This window comes from Ctenopharyngodon idella, chromosome 5 (genome assembly GCF_019924925.1).
Source record: "Ctenopharyngodon idella isolate HZGC_01 chromosome 5, HZGC01, whole genome shotgun sequence".
NCBI lineage: Eukaryota > Metazoa > Chordata > Actinopteri > Cypriniformes > Xenocyprididae > Ctenopharyngodon > Ctenopharyngodon idella.
The window spans coordinates 18,438,000-18,454,754 of record NC_067224.1 but is presented as its reverse complement, the minus strand read 5'-3'; the positions used below and the strand labels follow the sequence as shown (position 1 = coordinate 18,454,754).

The window sequence follows — 16,755 nt, the reverse complement described above, 5'->3', positions numbered from 1 at the left end:
TGTTTTCAGGAGCAGTCAGAGGGGAGCCAAAGCGACGATGAGTGAGGAGGAGATGAGCTGATCATCAGCATTCCTTTCAGACGTTTATTTGCTTCTTTTATTGTCTTTCCTCACCCAGCTGAATTACGCTTGTGCTTCACCTGAGGCTTCCAATATGATTGTTTCTATTCTCTTTTTTGTTTTATTTTATTGTGTGTTTAAACACTTTGTCTTGCGCTATTGTCCCACTGTTGAATAAGCCACAGTGAGGAAACATCTTTTTGGCTGTTTTTTTTTTTTTTTTTTGCACCTTCAGTAGCTTACGGTTATTTCCCTACATGCAGTGAGGTATTTTAGAGATAATTTCTGTATGCTTGTACATAATTTACATTTATGCAATGTTTAAAAAAAACATGTTTGATAAAAAAAAAAAATCAAAATGGCATCAAAGAACGTCATTTATAAGCTATTCGAACCTTTTTTTTTTTTTTTAAACCTTACCCTTGGTTAAACCAGTTATTTTTATGAAGCATATCAAAAAGTATTCAAGTGTTACTTAAAGTGAAGTCCTCATAGTATTTTGTATCATCTAGATTAGATCATATATTATAGTGACTTCTATATTGTATTGCATGCAGCACAAAAGCCAGCAGAGATTACAGATGTGTTTAAGATCGGAGCATTAATCAGCCCTGTACCGTTTCAGTGGTATGTGATATACGAATTTGACAAGCTTTCTAGCATATACATAGATGTGGCGATTTCTCTTTTTCCTATTTGGTGTCTTTCCTTCACCGGTTTTATACTCTGCAGTCCAACTTGTGCACTTCACCTTCACTTTCTTTAATTTTTTTTTCTTTAAAAAAAAATATATATTTTTTTTAATTTACAATGGAATCTCTCACAATATTTCAATACTTCAAAGCTCATGTAGATAAGACAATCAGTATTTTTTATTGTATAAATATAAACCAGGTCAGATTGGCTACCTTTTTCTTCTCTGGTTACTTTGTTTTATTATTTTCACTTAAAAAAAAACCCAGTGTTTTTAAGGAATAGGAAGTTTTTAAAAAGGTTTAATTGCTCTTATACTGTATTGGTTGAAATATGTATTTCTTTTTTTTTTTTTAAATGAATGTTATTGCTTTAAAATGTACTCATTAAGGCACTTGCATTACTGTCAATGAGAACTCTTTTTGATCTGTTCTCATGTGTGCCATTGGTCATTTCTGACATCTCTTTTGTATGTGCTTGTGCTTGGTAACTCCTCTAAAGTGTCATAATCTTTGCTCACCTTGCACACTGTCTTTGTGGTTGTAGCTCATAGCCCAAAGTAAACATCACCAATGATAACCCTTCTCTCGTTGATCTCTGGTGTAATGTCATGCTGATTGTCTTTATGAAATAATTTTGACTTGATATATTTTCATGTTTGCAATGCACTTCTACTAACAGACATGTGAAATCAATCCTTCTGTATTTTTGCAACCAGTCATGATGTGCTAGGAGCATTTGCTATATACCAATATTATGTTTTAGATGTATATGGCGTCATCTGCTTTATTAAAATTGAAGCTTAATAACCTTAATACTAGTCATTTGAGATAATTACTTGTTACTTTGCAGTTGCTGTTTACCTAAAGCCACTAAACTACAGTAATTACAGGGACAGTCCCCAAGCAAAACACTGAGATTAAGTACCTTGCTCAGGGTTGAAATAATAATGAGATATATTCTTCAATTACCCACACATGCAAGTGTAACAGAGGCCAGCTAGTAAGAGCTGTGCGAGTAAACCTCTGGCCTCAAGAGGCACGCTAGCGACTGACACTAGAGACTGGTCTTTAGCGTCATTGTTATCACTTCCGCCTCCGACGCCTGAGACGCTGGTTCGAGTCTCGCTTGGAGCAGGGCAAGTAGGACCGTTGGGGTTACACAAGCAAACCTGTAATGTCTAGGTCAGACATTTTTAAATGGGGGTCAAGGGGGTGCTGGGTGTTTTTAGGACCGTCAAAGTTCCCTCAAAAAACTGTCATCATTCACGGACCCCCTAACTTTGCGTTCCCTCGTGAATCTTTCTTTGTGAGCAAACGCAAAGTTTCTCGGGGGAACAAAAATGTTTTGTGAGGGAAAGCAAAACTTTTGAGATTTCAAAAGCATTTAAATATATATTTTCCTCTTCCCATGTCCCTTTAGGGGCTCCGTATACCCTCTTGTTGTTCTAAACCTGATCACTTTCTTCTGTGGGACAAAAAAGATCTTTTTTGGTGAAATGTCCCTTTAACATGTCATCTTATCACCATAACACATTTACAGAATTTAATATTCTTAAAATTTCTTTGTGCAATGAAATTAACAAAAGCCAGTTGTTGTTTTTATATCACACTTAATATTTTTCTCCAATGAGTTTTATACAAGAATATATATACTACCATTCAAAAGTAAGATTTTTTATGCATTAAATTTTTCAAAAGAGTAAAGACAATGTTACAAAAATTGTTCCTTTGAACTCTCTATTCATCAAAGTATCCTGAAAAAATGTATCGAGGATTCCACAAAAAATATTAAGCAGCACAACTGTTTCAACATATTAGAATGATTTCTGTTAAGGATCATGTGACACTGAAGACTGGAGTAATGGCTAGTGAAAAATTGGCATCAGCTTTGCCATCACATGAATGAACTACATTTTTTAAAAGACTTCTTTAAACAAATAATATTAACAAATTTGAGGCCTAGTTCACACGTACACAGGTATTTTTATAAACAGATTTTTTCAACTGTTTTAAAGAAAAATCGCATCATGAAAATGCAAAAACAAGCTACGAAAGCTGTTAAGAGCATGCCAAACCAACAGGTGGCGATATAACCTTAACCGTAAAGCCATGTTGGCCAATCAGAAGCCTGGAAAAAAAGTTTTATTACTGTTTCCGGTTCCGCCGCCACAAGCCAAAATCTCCGGTTTCATCATCTACATGACAACGCTGTAACCGGAGTTTCTAAAAATCTTCACCCTGGCAGGAGTTTTTAAAATGACCAAATACTACATTTGCGTGTGGACGAACGGCCAAGCCACATAGAAAAAGCTGCGGTTTTGAAAATAGCCGTGTTCGTGTGGGCAGGGCCTTAGACTCACAGCGGGATCGTCATTTTTCAGCATACTTGGCATCCAAAAGTTTGAAGAGATGTTTGGCTGTTAGGATACTGTCACTCCTATAGCCCAGCACATTTAAATGTGATGTATGATATTGCACTGACTTCAAAAACACACATCTGGCCAATTAAACAACCTTCTATCTAGCCACCAGAAATGACACTCCACCTTTAAAGCTAATCCCAATTTAAGTGTACTACCTCACATGAGCACTGAGGGGCAGTGCAGAGGTCCTTACCATGTTTTTTTTATCCCCCCTCCGAGATCAAAAACACCTTTTCTTTCAGAGCTCCAGTCATTTAAATGGAGTTCTGCTAAGCTGATTCAGTCCAAGAGTACAGTCCATTTCTGCCCTGTTTGTCTTCCACTTTGAAGTGGCAAGCTGTTTAGATAGCGGTAAGCCTCAGAAGAAAGAGATAAATTAGACAGTAATCCTTGTCTCTGTGCCAGAGATGTCAGATGGAAATAGTCAGGTGCCAATGCAATCCCTGCTATTCCTCTGTAGCCTTTGTGTGCTCTTTTCCCGATCATCCGAGTGACCGATGTGGTGATAACCAAGGCCGTTCCTCAAACAATCTCCCTCAGAAGTGCGTAAAAAATTAGTCATGTATAACTGAATGAAAGGACCAGGTGCTCCCTATTATTAGAAGTTCTGCTGCTAATCACGCTTTATATCACATATTTAGGGTTTTGGGCCTATGAATAGCCAAAATGCATCACTTAAAAGGGATAGGAGAGAATGCATTGATCCCTCTGGCATTCCAGAGTTCGTGATCGGTTTACTGCATGACTGAGGAAATGAAATGAATTAAACCTTACGCCGTATATATCTGCTTCACCATAATCTGACTGCTGAATCAGCGTTTATATAACTAGACTACCACATTTCCACCAGCGGGGAGTAAGATCAAAGCTTGTGGTCAGCGAAATTTCCGTCATACATTCATGAAATGCAGCACTGATTGAATGAACTTTATCAACTTTTTTACCAGAGGCAGATAAAGGCAAACCTGAGATTTAAAAGTGGAATCTATAGTGTAATTTATTCCATGATTAGGCCTTGTCTGGATCTGTTGTATCTAATTTGCCTAGATAACAGACTCTTAGATAGCAATAGCTCTGCTCAATATCTGAAAGGAGAGTGTTAAAAAAAAGAATAGAATAAAGAAAACTCAAACTCATGCAGGAAAATTTACACATTTGAACGAGATAAAACCGCATTAGGGGACCTGCCTAAATCTACTGCCTTTTTAGTCTCCCTTGTGTCTGAAACTTGCTTTATTCAGGACCAGCATAGAGAATGAGATAGCCTACTGGTTAAACCATCACATCTTCGTTCACAGGCTGCCATACAAAGGAATGCTTATTTGAAGGATTGCAAATCAACTTTGAGCTGTCTGTTCAGTACTCTGTCTAAACAGTTAAGCCGTATGGTGTGCACATGCTAACGTCTGGTCTTGACAATGATGCAGGATTTCCTGTTCTCAAGGTGTGAAAATTGTACACACAGACATGGCTGCGTGAGATTCTCCAGCTTTGTTGTTGAACAACTGAAGTGCGAGCTGTTAAAGCTCCGCCCTCTTCTGGAAAGGGCTGGGAGCAGCAGCTTATTTGCATTTAAAGGGACACAAAAAATGGTGTTTTTTTCACACCCAAATAGGGGCAAATTTGACAAGCTATAATAAATTATCTGTGGGGTATTTTGAGCTGAAACTTCACAGACACATTCTGGGGACACCAGAGACTTATATTACATCTTGTGAAAAGGGGCATAATAGGTCCCCTTTAACTATGAACATGGTCCACTAATATTTGACAGCCAGAAATTGTCTAAATACTTTTTGTTTCATTTTGAACACTACCATTTCAAACCTGACAGAGCTTTTTTTTTTTTTTTTTTGTGACTTGTTGCATGAACAGTGTTTTTGTGCTATATTTCTTTACAACCCGAATTCCTGAAAAGATAGGACGTTTTTTTTAAATTTGAATAAAATGAAAACTAAAAGACTTTCAAATCACATGAGCAAATATTTTATTCACAATAGAACATAGATAACATGACAAATGTTTAAACTGAGAAATTTTACAATTTGATGCACAAAATGAGCATAAAAAATTCAAATTTGATGCCTGCTACAGGTCTCAAAATAGTTGGGACGGGGGCATGTTTATCATGGTGTAGCATCTCCTCTTCTTTTCAAAACAGTTTGAAGACATCTGGGCATCGAGGTAATGAGTTTCTGGAGTTTGGGTGTTTCATCACCCGGAACGAAGTCATGCTGTTGTAATAGCTGCAATATGTGGTTTTGCATTGTCCTGCTGAAATACACAAGGCCTTCCCTGAAATAGACGTAATCTGGAAACCTTTATATACCTTTCAGCATTCATAGTGCCTTCCAAAACATGCAAGCTGCCCATACCATATGCACTTATGCACCCCCATACCATCAGGGATGCCGGCTTTTGAACTGAACGCTGATAACATGCTGGAAGGTCTCCCTCCTCTTTAGCCCGGAGGACACGGTGTCCATGATTTCCAACAAGAATGTCAAATTTGGACTCATCTAACCATAGAACACTTTTCCACTTTGAAACAGTCCAATTTAAATGAGCATTGGCCCACAGGACAAGATGGCGCTTCTGGACCATGTTCACATATGGCTTCCTTTTTGCATGATAGAGTTTTAGTTGGCATCTGCAGATGGCACGGCGGATTGTGTTTACCGACATTGGTTTCTGGAAGTATTCCTGGGCCCATTTAGTAATGTCATTGACACAATCATGCCGATGAGTGATGCAGTGTCGTCTGAGGGCCAGAAGACCACGGGCATCCAATAAAGGTCTTCGGCCTTGTCCCTTACTCACAGAGATTTCTCCAGTTTCTCTGAATCTTTTGATGATGTTATGCACTGTAGATGATGAGATTTGCAAAGCCTTTGCAATCTGACATTGAGGAACATTGTTTTCCACAATCTTTTTACACACTCTTTCACAGATTGTAGAGCCAATGCCTATCTTTACTTCTGAGAGGCTCTGCCTCTCTAAGACATCCCTTTTATAGCTCATCATGTTACAAACCTGATATCAATTAACTTAATTAGTTGCTAGATGTTCTCCCAGCTCCCAGATGTTCTGCCCCCGTGACTTTTTGAGACCTGTAGCAGGCATCAAATTTGAAATGAGCTCATTTAGTGGATAAAAGTGTAGAATTTCTCAGTTTAAACATTTGTTATGTGATTTGAAAGTCTTTTAGTTTTCATTTTATTCAAATTTAAAAAACATCCCAACTTTTCTGGAATTCGGGTTGTAAAATAAATGGCATTTGATGTTTTGTTGTCTAACGCAGTGCCATTAAGACATTTGTAAGTGTGCCTTAAGTGTATATATAGAAAGTGAATTTAAGCTGAAATCAGTGTGTTCCTCTTTGGAGCAGCTGTGCTGACATGGCTGATTGCCGACAGTGCTGGAAGACCCTGGGATGTGAGTTCACTTTGGGTAATGTTGAAGTATGGCATGCAGAGGGGTGCCACGGTGGGAGTCGGCCCTCTGCTTGATGTGCTGCAGAGGAATTTAAGCCTGAAAGAGGGGGCGGATTAAAAGCAAAAGCCCCGGCAGGTGGTTTTATTGTATTGAGGGAATATGTGAGGTCTGTACTCCGCAATATTCTCTCTCGCTTTACTACTTTGAATGTTTTCACCTCCTTTTTCTGGAAAGACTTTCCTGAACACAGTATAGTTTAAAATTCCATTACTGTAAACATAATTTGAAGAACAGATATTTGCATGCATTTTTATTCAAACACTTCCTTTTTAATCCATCTATTCATTTTACAAACTGCTTGTCCTAGGGTTGCAGGGATGATGGATGAGTTTATCCCAGTGTCTCGGGCAATGGGCAGGGAAACCACCTGGACGGATATCCAGTCCTTTCTAATCCACCCACAACAGATTATAAAACAACATCAATAGCAAAACTAATCTTATATCATTAATATTTCAGAAGAGCATCTTGTATTACACAATAACAATGATTATTATTAGTATTAATAATAATTTTACATTTTTCTGGTAAACATACTCCTTTAATTGGTTAAACATCAGGTACACATCCCATAGTTTTGGGAGCGACAACTGCATTCAAATGCATACCCTAAATCTGGGGTTTTCAATCATATTTCAGATTTCCAAATTTAACCACTTGTGCGAGGGATAGGGTCGGGAAGTGAAAATCAATTCCAATTCTGGAACTGGATGTTTAAATAAATAAAGTAAATAAATCATGACTATAGCTAGGCTTCCTTTGACATGTTGCCGACAATGATCCTACCATCCCCTGCTTCTTCTGCTTGGTCCACTGCTTTGAGCTGCGTGTCAAAAATTGATTTTGACTAAATTCGAAATAACGTACTACTTTACTATTAGTAAGAGTAGTTAGCAATACGTATTCTGAATTCACGGCTTCTTTTAAGTTGAAATGCATCTTAAAAACACAGCGATCAAGCACTGCAACGTTCAAAGATATCCGTCTAACACATATGGCAATGCTACATAGAATGGAAAAACAAGTTTCGTTGCACTTCGGGAACAGTCCCGCGCTCTCTGTAAGTAGCTTTACTCTTCCTCTGGCATTGGTTTGCAGTCACTTTACCGATGTTCAACAAATTTTGGCGGACGAAATTCATTCATTATAATTAGAGCTGATTAAGCATTAAAACATAGCGATCTCGATTCAAACACCCACAAGATCAGTATGATCATAGTCAGAGGAACATTCAAATCTGCATTCACGGTACCGCTGACCTAGAGAGAGCAGATGTCAATTGATCACAGTATCCTTATTTCTTTGTTACAAAAATTCAAATTATCACAGAAGAACTGGGATAAACACAGTTCGGATTTAAACACGACGTTTAAAAATCAAAATATTCACCTTTTGAAAGTAACTTGACGACGCTTCAATTAATTGTATCATTTACACCCTTACACCAGTAGGTGGCGACAAGTCATTGAATCATTCATTCAAGAGATTCTTTCAAAAATGCTGATTCATCCAGTAATGAAACAAGTGAAGGTTAAATCCGAAATTGCCCCTTATACCCTTCACTATTCCCTACATTACTTCACTAATACAGTTCACTTAAAGGAGTGACTGAAAATGAGTGAGCGAATTCGGACACTGAGTGCACTGGAAGGGTTGCCGCTTTTGTGCGTTATGTTTAATAATCATTTGAATCTTAGCAAACTGGCAGCTCCAGTAGTAAGATGAAAGGATTTATCTTGAATTCTGTCTGAAATTTAATAATCAATTAAAAATAAGTTATACCTGTATTATATTACACTGTATGCAGCAGTCATGAGGTTTGTGAAATGAATGAATTAATGGATAGATGGATGATTCAGCCGCGGGCGCCATCTTCTGGTGAGACACAGGAATTCATTCTGCGCGCGTCTCTCACAGTGCATTATGGGTATTCTCTAGCCATTGAGCATACATCAGTTGTACGCTTGTTATTGCGGTGCATTGTGGGATTGAACGAGTGCACGCCATAATGTCCACTAAGGTTTCGGACCACTCAAAATGTTTGTTCCCTCAAATAGTGCCCTATTTAAGGTTATGGGGGCCATTTTGGACACGGGAAGTCTTTTTGAGTGAGTCACTGAATCATTTATTCTAGTATTTTTTTTTTTTAATAATTAATTGGATATTTTTTAAATAGACTGCAGCAATTAAAATTAATTCTATAACCCTAATGAATGCGTGCAAACATTCATTACATGAGAATGACAGAAAGCATTGTTGTCATTTTCATTCTGTGTGCTTCTTCCTTTGTAAAGTCTAGAAATAAACCGTCTCTCCAATGTTAACTGGATGCACTTTCTAGGAACTTCACAATCATTGAAATTCTAGAATCCCTTTGGGAAAATGTGTTGTAGAGATTCAAGTACTTGGGTTTGTTGTGATGGTGGCAGAGCCTCTAAAACACTCACATTTGCTACAGACATTAAGTCAAATATATCAGTAATTCAGCAATGAATTTTACCAAACATAATCACAGAACTGTCCGTTCTTTATAGTCTATTAAATTAAGTGACAGTCTCTGTCAGGATGCTGAAGGGAATTGCATTTCCAAACAATCTCACGCTGAAAGATTTTCATCTGTGCTTTTGCTATTGTGTGCTTTTGCTAATATAAGGATGAGATATGGAAATAGACATGTTCTTTCAGGTTGCCAGTGTGTTTAGGTGTTTGGTGGATTTTTCACAAGGGGAAAAAAAAAATCACTAGATGTCATATTGAAATTTATCTTTGCATCTGTTGGCCATGTTGCCATTCAAATAATCATGCACTGAGAAGCAAATTTAAAATGAACGACTTTTTTTATTTTATTTTTTTGCTTGAACAACCTTTACCTTAACCTTTATGACTTCTGAGGAAAAATATTTATCTTCCTAATGACATCTCTAAAGACATCTGTTGGAAGAAGAAAACAAATCAGAAAGAAAAAAATCATCCCGGCAGTTTTTTTCAAGCTGTTTACATTTAACTTTTGACTTAATTCAACATTGTTTCCCTGTACAAACATTTGGAACAAATGAAGGCGTATAATCACATGGCCATTTGTGATTAAACTTGGCAAGGCTGGCGAGCTTCCCTGTTTCACTACAACGCTATGTTGGTTATGTTGTTCTCAGGGAGTCTTGTTGTATAAAACCAATTTCAATGTGCTTTGTCAGATATGAGTCTGATGACAATGTCTGAGGAAATATTGGCTGAACTATTATGTACCTCTATGTTCAGAAGCATTTCTTGTAGAAGAATTTCTTGTACAAAGGAATTACATTATTACACCACCTCAAGCTGAGAAAAAATGGACATATTCTTAATTAAAATTTTATTTTCCAGTTAAACAAACTATATACATGCATGCACACGCACACACATACGAACATATGTTCATTCCTACATAAAATTAATTGTGAGCACAATGAATGCAGTGCAGGTCATGGCACACAAAGAGTTAGAGAGATGCTCACCTTACTTCTTCATGTTCTGCATGCCAAGCTGTGTTAGGCATAGGGCAGGAAGACTCTTCAGATGCTGATATCAGCTGTTGCTGAACGAGGAGACAGTGAATTTTATCAAGCATAAGGAGTTGTGTGAGTCAGAAACATACGTACATTCTGAACAAACATATTCTTATTGAAGAATGTTGCTGACTTGTTAAGGGTGAGTGAGTGTTGTCAAGAGTGGTTTCCAGCAGGCTTTGCAGCAGGAATAAAATATGTGGTTATTGATATATGTGTATCGTTTGCTTTTTGATTGTGTATTTATGCTCTTGATGTTGATGTAGAGTTTTGTTGTCACTGTTAGTTATTTGGTGTGTGGAGTTGAGGTCTATGCTTCTATTTAAAACTTTCACATGCATGCGTTTAACTCTGCAAACTTCCCTAAGCACTTTCAGTCGGAAGAATTACAAAACTAAAATTGTCTAGACCAGGGGTGGTGAACGTCGGTCCTGGAGAGCCTCAGTCCCGCAGAGTTTAGTTTCAACCCGAATCAAACACCTGAACAAGCTAATCAAGGTCTGAAGGGTTACTAGAAAGCTACAGGCAGGTGAGTTTTTATATGGGTTGGAGCTGAAATCTGCAGCACTATCAATTATCATTAAGAGCCGGGGGGTTCATTTAGTATTGCCCTTCGGAAGCAACAGAAGATAGTTGCATGTTTCCCGGAAGAAAAATTAAGTACAATTTACCTTGATATTCAAATTCAAAAGTTTTCACCCCCCGGCTCTAAATGCATTGTGTTTCCTTCTGGAGCATCAGTGAATGTTTGAACCTTTTTTAATAGTTGTGTTTGAGTCCCTCAGTTGTCCTCAGTGTGAAAAGACGGATCTCAAAATTATACAGTCACTGCTGGAAAGGGTTCAAATATGCAAAAGATGCTTGAAAACGGAAGAATCTGCAGGACCTGGAGGATTTTTCTGAAGAGCAGAGCTCAGTTTAACTGCTCAGAACAAACAGGACTCATGAACAACCATCACAAAACAAAAAAACAGTCGTAGATCATCCAGGTAACCACACACAGTATTAATAATCAAGGGTTCACAAACCTTTGAACGGGGTTATTTTAATAAATTCAGCTATTTTTTTGTCTTGTCGACTATATATGAACATCTTTTATGTAAAATATCTTACTCAGGACAGTACTAAATAAAAAAATAACATGCATTTTGTATGATCTCTCTTATTTTGTTAAAATTATTCACATTTTCACAGATTCTGCAAGTGGTTCACACACTTTTTCTTGCAACTGTATATGTATTTTTGGGAAAACTAACCATTTAAGTTGGTCTCTTGACCAATTTTACTTTTCATATTTTTAATACTTTTTTGAGAGCTCTTATGGGCAATGTTTCAAAATTAATTACTTAATTACTTCAGTGTAACCTCTTCCAGCCTCTTTCACAGTTCTTCAATCACCTGCTGTTGCACCTCTATTTTCTCCCAAGCCATATCCAAAGCTGACGGTGATGGTTTGGCATCATTATCATGGCACTGAAGCAACACTTCAACATCCATACTTTCCTCCTCAGTTCCTTCATCCTCTGGCCGTTGGGTTCTCTCCCAGACGCTTGGTCTGGCTGCCGGTAGAGCGTAGTCATTTCAGGCAAACAAAACAGGACAGCCCCCTCTTTTAAGCGTCGTCGCCCACCTTGAATGATATCCGTGGATACGAAATGTCTACTGCAGATTGCCGTGTTCTTCTTAATTACCAAATTCTCACGTCTTACATTACAAATCCATAGTTCCCTTTCAGTCGGTCACGTTCGACGTACGTCAGTAGTGACCGACGAATTGGGATATCGCTAGAGAGCCCTATCAGCTTCGAGTGAACTACAACAGGCCAATGAAGTTGGCGTGCGATATTTGCATAATGCGCACCGCCCCCGCCAGGTGGTATAAATAGGGGAGCAGATGCAATCGCACTCTGTCTTTCGCTTCGGAGCCAACCTGTGTGTTCCTGCTGTTAGTCTGAGAGTGACTTCGCAAGCCTTTGAAGAGCTTTTGTTCTACAGTGCTGGCTTTATGGCACCTTACAGCGAGGCCGCGAGCTTCCCAGAGTGAGCTTCTCGAGCTGTTATACAGCTCTCAACTGCTGTTTTCACAGCATTATTTGCCCCGTTGGTTTGCGATTTGGGCCGGTTCCTCTGTGTGTGACTCAGGGAGTGAAAAGTGTACCTGCAGTCACATCGCGGCTGTTCCCTGTGTGCTTCGGCACAAAGAACAAGAGCTTCTAAAAGAGCTTCACAGACAGACACTGCGTCTTTTTCAAGACGTCATTCTGTCTGTGCGTTTCTGGAGGCGGTCGTTTCCTATCCTCACTGACGGCCACAATCACTTTCTCTCATGTCTGCTTAGCGTGCTGAGACTGTGTTTGTGGGTGGTTCATATTCTCTTGTAAAAAAAGAGAGCATGCCCACGTCGGCGCGTTGTTCGTCTTGCCTTTCTCGTAAGGGCTTGAGCGCTCAGCGCGCCGTGTGCCGTCGAGCTGCCGGCTGACAGCGCGCGTTGCCATGGCAACCCAGCGCGTTGTTCGGCGCTCTAGATGCGTGGTCGAGACTCGAGTGCCTCAAACGAGGTGGAGTCCCCTCACCTATTCCCCGATCTAGTTTCTCTTTCTGAATCAGAAAAGTACTACTTTTGGTGAATAAGCCAGGGTGACCAGAGGATCACAGTGGGGCATTACCTGCCGAGCCAATCTCCGTGGGCCCCCCACTCCTCTAGCGCATCGCAAACATGCTGTGACTGTGTTCGTGGGTGGTTTATGTTTGGTAAAAACATGGCCACGTCGGCGCTCAGCGCCGTGTGTCGTTCAGTTAGACGACCACGTTCACTCTCTCACATGGCTGGTAGCTTCTGGGTGGATTGCTGGTCCTTCTCATGGGGGACCTAGCATCTTAGTCAGGGCTCCAGCAGAGGATCAGATGTCGACTGCTACATTGGAGAGAGGGTTGTTGGGCTCTGGACATGAAGATGAGGCTGAGCGTCCCACGGTTGTGATGTGCTCATGCTGAATCAGATTCAGAGTTAACGACCATGCTTTCCCGGGCCCCTGGGGGCGTGGTGTGACGCGTACTCGCCTTGCCCCGCCCCCTGTCTTAGCCTGGACGTGCATGAAAAACTTGGCAGTTTAGAAGCCTTTCTTGGTGCCAAATATGGAACACCAAAAGGGTCATATCTGCATTAAGTTTTTTTTCTCTCTCACTACCCTCTGTGGTGGGGTGGCAGTGCTACGGGTACACCACCTCTGCCCTGCATGGGTCTTGGCCCCCGGCAAGTCTGTGGAAGGCCAAAGCACTCATTGCATATGGGTAGTTCTGAGTCGGGGTTGAGCTACGCATGATGCAAGTCATAGCGCAGGCCCCTGGCCAGACAATGTCTACCATGGTGGTCCGGAAACACCCCTGGCTAGCCTTGCAGAGGTGTGTCATCGTCTAAGTACGCTTTCTCGATGCTCTCATCTCACAAGCTGGCCTAAAATCCAGCCCGCTCAGCCCGCAGCCAAGCCACTTGGCTAGCGAGAAGCGGTCCTGGAGAAACTGGTGACCTGGAGCTGAGGTAAACAGTTCTTCGGGAGACGATGCCCGCATCGCTCCCTCCCCGGAGGAGGGCCGGGTGGAGAATTTTGGTTTGTTCCGCCGCTGGCTCTCCGGAGACCAGCGGTGCCCACGGAGTAGAACTGTTTTCTGACCCTCCAGGTCCCAAGAGGGCGCGGCTGGCAGTGCGCGAGGCCCCACCTCGCCACTCTCAGCCCCCTCTCACTTCGCCAGCAGGTCCCAGTGTGTTGGTTGAGGCCGCCTCCCATGTGCCGTCTCCCATTCACACTGCCACCTTGCAGAGTCTGACCACACTACGGGCCGCTATGCCGTCCGAGTCGGGTCCAGCACTCTACCTCGCTGCCCCACGCCCGGTACGTCTGTGGTCCATTTGGTCCCGCTGGTTCGGTGTCTGGAAGCCTGGCTAGCGCTTTCCAGCCCGTCCCGCTGGCTCATTTGTACCATCAGACTCGGCTATGCGATTCAGTTCGCCCGGCGTCCCCCGGTGTTCAGGGGTGTCCATTACACTCGTGTGTCCCTGGACAATGCACCTGTTCTCTGGGCGGAGATTGCTGTCCTCCTGGCGAAGGATGCAGTTGAGCCGGTCCCTCCAGCCGATTTGAAGTCAGGGTTCTCCAGCCCCTACTTCATTGTACCCAAGAAGGGCGGTGGGCTACGGCCAATCCTGGATCTGCGTGTCCTGAATCGGTCCCTTCTCAGGCTGCCGTTCAAGATGCTTATGCAGAAGTGCATTTTCAAATGCATCCGTCCCCAGGATTGGTTTGCAGCGATCGACCTGAAGGACGCGTACTTTCATGTCTCGATTCTGCCTCGTCACAGACTCCTACGGTTTGCGTTCGAGGGTCGGGCATATCAGTACAAAGTCCTACCCTTCGGGCTGGCCCTGTCGCCCCGCGTCTTTACGAAGGTTGCGGAGGCGGCCATTGTTCCGCTCAAGGAACAGGGCGTTCGCATCTCAACTACCTCGACGACTGGCTCATCCTGGCCAGCTCGTGGGAGCAGTTGTGCGAACACGGGGACATGGTGTTAGCTCACCTCAGTCGGTTGGGTCTTCGGGTCAACTGGGACAAGAGCAAACTCTCCCCCGGGCAGAGGATCTCTTATCTCAGTAGGGAACTGGATTCGGTCGCCTGGACCGCGCGCCTCTCCGAGGAGCGCGTCCAGTCAGTGTTGACCTGCCTGAGTACGCTCAAGCGCAGGACGGCGGCCCCACTGAAACTCGTTCAGAGGCTCCTGGGGCATATGGCATCCGCAGCCGCAGTCATGCCGCTCGGATTGCTTCATATGAGGCCGCTTCAACACTGGCTCCGCGGCCGGGTCCCGAGATGGGCGTGGCAGCGCGGTACGTTCCGTGTCCCCGTGACACCGAACTGCTGTCGCACCCTCACCAAGTGGTCAGACTCTTCGTTCCTGCGGGCTGGAGTTCCCCTCGAACAAGTGTCCAGGCATGCTGTGGTCCACACAGATGCCTCTGCCACGGTGTGGGGGGCCACGTACAACGGGCATGCAGCATCGGGTCTGTGGACGGGGCCCCAACTGCATTGGCATATCAATTGCCTCGAGTTGCTAGCAGTACGTCTTGCACTGGGCCGCTTCCAGGAGCTGTTGACAGACAAGCACGTACTGGTCCGCTCGGACAACACTGCGGCCGTTGCGTACATCAACCATCAGGGTGGTCTACGCTCCCGCCGTATGTCGCAACTCGCCCGCCATCTCTTGCTATGGAGTCAGAAGCATCTGAGGTCGCTTCGTGCCATTCACGCCCCAGGCGTGCTCAACCGTGCAGCCGACGAGCTCTCACGGCAGCCTCCGCTTCCGGGCGAATGGCGACTCCGTCCCCAGGTGGTCCAGCTGATCTGGCAGCGCTTTGGCGAGGCACAGATAGATCTGTTCGCCTCCCGGAGACTGCCCACTGCCAGTTCTATTCCCTGACCGGCGGCACGCTCGGCATGGATGCCCTGGCAATCAGCTGGCCCCGGGGCCTACGCAAATATGCGTTTCCCCCAGTGAGCCTTCTCGCACAGCTCCTGTGCAAAGTCAGGGAGGACGAGGAGCAGGTCTTGTTAGTGGCTCCATACTGGCCCACTCGGACCTGGTTCTCGGACCTTACGCTCCTCGCGACAGCACCTCCCTGGCCCATTCCTCTGAGGAAGGACCTCCTGACTCAGAGACGGGGCACCCTCTGGCACCCGCGTCCCCACCTGTGGAAACTCCATGTGTGGTCCCTGGACGGGACGCGGAGGTTCTGAGTGATCTCCCGCAAGCGGTCGCAGACACCATCACTTCCGCTAGAGCTCCTTCTACGAGGAACCTCTATGCGCTGAAGTGGAACCTATTCGTCGAATGGTGTTCCTCTCAACCAGAGCGAGAGGACCCCCGATCATGTTCGGTCAGAACCGTGCTTTCCTTTCTGCAAGAGGGCCTGGAGCGAAGGCTGTCTCCCTCCACCCTCAAGGTGTATGTTGCCGCTGTCGCCGCACATCACTATGCAGTTGATGGTAAATCGCTAGGGAAGCACGATCTGATCGTCAGGTTCTTGAGGGGGGCGAGGAGACTAATCCTCCCTGGCCCCCCTCTGTACCCTCTTGGGATCTGACCCTGGTTCTTACATCTCTCCGGGGTCGTCCCTTCGAGCCTTTGCAATCAGTCGAGTTAAAAGTACTGTCCTAAAGACCGTCCTCCTGGTTGCATTGGCCTCGCTCAAGAGGGTAGGGGACCTGCACGCATTTTCGGTTGACGAATCGTGCCTGGAATTCGGGCCCGGTGACTCTCACGTTATCCTGAGACCCCGGCCTGGATATGTGCCCAAGGTTCCTACCACTCCCTTTCGAGATCAGGTAGTGAACCTGCAAGCGCTGCCTTCGGAGGAGGCAGACCCAGCCCTAGCTTTGCTCTCTCCCGTCCACGCTCTGCGCCTGTACGTGGACAGAACGCGAAGCTTTAGGACCTCAGATCAGCTCTTTGTCTGTTACGGAGGCCAGCAGAAGGGAAAGGCTGTCTC

General features: G+C 43.5%; 1 protein-coding gene across 2 annotated transcripts in view; it reads left to right on the top strand.

Annotated features, from left to right (window-relative positions):
• Window positions 1-1,568, top strand: part of smarca2 (SWI/SNF related, matrix associated, actin dependent regulator of chromatin, subfamily a, member 2) — a 60,127-nt gene extending 58,559 nt beyond the window's left edge. For both annotated transcript variants that reach the window (XM_051892584.1, XM_051892583.1), the window contains exon 34: window positions 10-1,568. In XM_051892584.1, coding sequence (XP_051748544.1) covers window positions 10-45 — 36 coding nt within the window. In that variant the 3' untranslated portion in view covers window positions 46-1,568. The remainder of the gene's footprint in view (window positions 1-9) is intronic.
• Window positions 1,569-16,755: the final 15,187 nt, after the last annotated feature.